The sequence below is a fragment of the Danio aesculapii genome, chromosome 22 (assembly GCF_903798145.1).
Source record: "Danio aesculapii chromosome 22, fDanAes4.1, whole genome shotgun sequence".
Lineage (NCBI taxonomy): Eukaryota > Metazoa > Chordata > Actinopteri > Cypriniformes > Danionidae > Danio > Danio aesculapii.
In genome coordinates, this window is record NC_079456.1 from 14,134,782 (window position 1) to 14,138,033 (window position 3,252).

The window sequence follows — 3,252 nt, forward strand, 5'->3', positions numbered from 1 at the left end:
GACTGATGAGTCTCGATTTCTGCAGTTACATTCAGACGGTAGGGTCAGAATTGGGTGCTACAACCTACTTGAGTATTGTTGCTGACCATGTCTATCCCTTTATGACCACAGTGTACCCATCTTCTGATGGCTACTTCCAGTAGGATGGACATGGACATGACAGTGAGTTCACTGTACTCAAATGGCGTCCACAGTCACCAGACTCAATCCAATAGATCATATTTAAGATGTGGTGGAACGAGAGATTCGCATCATGGATGTGCAGCCGACAGATCTGCAGCAACTGTGTGATGCCATCATGTCAATATGGACCAAAACCTCTGAGGAATATTTCCAGTACCTTGTAGAATCTATGCCACAAAGGTAGTTCTGAAAACAAAAGGGGGTCCAACACAGTACACAGTAAGGTGTACTTAATAAGTCGATGGTGAGTGAATATATATATATATATATATATATATATATATATGTATGTATGTATGTATGTATGTATGTATGTATGTATGTATGTATGTATGTATGTATGTATGTATGTATGTATGTATGTATATATATATATATATATATATATATATATGTATGTAGTTTTTTTTATTAATTGCCTAGCATAAAATAGTAATTTTGTTTGTTATTTTTTTATTTATTTATTATTTATTTATTTATTTTTTTATTAAACTTTAAAAAAGTTTAAATATTTAAATCTTTAAATTTTAATCATTATGGTATTTTATTTTAAAAATATATTATTATGTTTCTTTTATTGATGTAATTACTGTATTAAAACAGTTCTCAAATATTTTTATTATTGTACATGTAATGAGTTCTTTAAAAACATAAAAAAAAGATGTTATTTTATTTTAAAGTGTTACTGTTGCAATTCTTTTTTTCTTTAATTATATTAATAAAAGGGTTTTCCAAAAAATCTTTATTTGATTTAAAAGTGTTACTGTCAACTGGAGAAATCCAATAAACAACACAAAAAATGAAAAAAAAAAACAAAACTGACTAATTGCAAATTGTTGCAAACAATTTTAAGCTGAATTTAAACAAACAGTTGAACATTACAAAATTTAATTTGTTTGTTCAAATTTAGCCCATATAAATTATTTGCAACCACTTACCTTAAACCTAAATTAATTGAATTAATCCTTGCTTCAGAGTATTTAAAAAAAAATTTAAGTTTTAAACATTTATTGTATAATAATTGTGGAACAACAGCACTATTTATAGACATATATACACCTATTTATTCACTAAGCATACTTAATTTACATTTAAATTTGTGCATAATAAAGATATACATACAAAATTGTATATAGTAATATACCTGTAAATTCCTTTGTCAATGTGTATATTTTGTTTTAATAGAGAATTTATTCTCTATTTACTAGTTTACTAATTTACTTCCTTTATTATATGTGCTTTTGTCCTGTCATTGTCATACTGACGCACTGTAGAAACTTCTGTCATGAAAATAAATTCCATGTGTGTAACCTGACAATAAAGCTCTTTCTGAATATGATTTAAATTTTTTATCCAAAAGGTTTTATTTTCAGGCATAATAATACAACATTTGTGTATTTCTATACAAACTTATACACCCTAATATGTATTATATATAAGGAATTAAACATATAAAAATAGTGAAATTAATTTATAACAGAGAGATATTAAATTACATGAAATAGATTGCGATTGTTCATATTACATGGAAATTATATATATTTTTATTTTTATATGGCATATATAATTATTATGGCATATATTATATGTATGAATGAAATGAGAATAAAACGTTATCCTGCAAAAAGCACTTCAACAACTCAAATTACAAAAAAGTAGCTTGATCAAATTAATTTTATCTGTAAAAAAACCTTACGTACTGTCCCCATAGCAGTGCAGAGAGCCGATCCTGTAAATGGCTTCTGAACCGCTTCGGTTTGTGTCTCCGACCAAGATCTCAGTCACTGGTAGATGCTCTTTGTAGGACAAAACTCCTGTGTCATTCTCCCTGTTCACAAGCAAACAATAGCAGTGTTTACATCTCCTCTTTCAATATCTACAGCTATTGATTGTGCAAACACAAGACATTCGGCAGATTACACACAAAATCTATTAAAGCTGCAGAAATCGTTGAAAGAGCCCTTACACCCGGGCTCATCACCAGTGAGCAGTGGGTGACATGCATTTAAGAGGGTAAATATAGGAAGAATAGTCATTAAAATGTGTGCCAAGCTTCCTTCTGCTACTGGTTATTGATATCATGTATTTAGGCCTAGAATGTTCTCAAACATGCAAAGTTTGTGGCAGATTAAACATTTACCGTTGCCAGCAGGTGGCGCTATTATGAAGCCAGATCAGTCAAAAAAAGTTTACAAAATAAAATTCATTTATATCCAGCACAATTCACATGTACAAAATTTAATTCGTACATTTAAAACACAATTTATAAATACACAAATCCAATTCATAAATTTATAACGCAGCTCATAAATACACAAATCCAACTTGTAAATTCAAAACGCAACTCATAAATACACAAATCAAATTTGTAAATTCAAAACGCAACTCATAAATACACAAATCCAATTTGTAAATTTAAATCGCAACTCATAAATACACAAATCCAATTTGTAAATTTAAATCGCAACTCATATATACACAAATCCAATTTGTGAATTCAAAACACAACTCATAAATACACAAATTTAATTCGTACATTTAAAACGCAACTCATAAATATACAAATTTAATTTGTACATTTAAAACGCAACTCATAAATACACAAATTCAATTTGTAAATTCAAAACGCAACTCATAAATACACAAATTCATTCGTAAATTCAAAACACAACTCATAAATATCCAAATTTAATTTGTACATTTAAAACGCAACTCATAAATACACAAATCCAATTCGTAAATTCAAAACGCAACTCATAAATACACAAATCCAATTCATGAATTCAAAACGCAACTCATAAATACGCAAATCAAATTTGTAAATTCAAAATGCAACTCATAAATACACAAATCCAATTCGTAAACTCAAAATGCAACTCATAAATACACGTCCAAATCGTTAACTCAAAACGCAATTCATAAATATACAAATCAATTTTGTAAATTGAAAACACAACTCAAAAATACACAAATCCAATTCGTAAATTCAAAACGCAACTTATAAATATACAAATTCAGTTCGTACATTTAAAACGCAACTCATGAATACACAAATCCAATTCGTAAAAT

General features: G+C 28.2%; 1 protein-coding gene across 1 annotated transcript in view; it reads right to left on the bottom strand.

Annotated features, from left to right (window-relative positions):
- Positions 1–3,252, bottom strand: part of cntnap5b (contactin associated protein family member 5b) — a 124,909-nt gene that overhangs the window by 20,409 nt on the left and 101,248 nt on the right. The window contains exon 12 of the mRNA XM_056448563.1: positions 1,884–2,011. Coding sequence (XP_056304538.1) covers positions 1,884–2,011 — 128 coding nt within the window. The remainder of the gene's footprint in view (positions 1–1,883; positions 2,012–3,252) is intronic.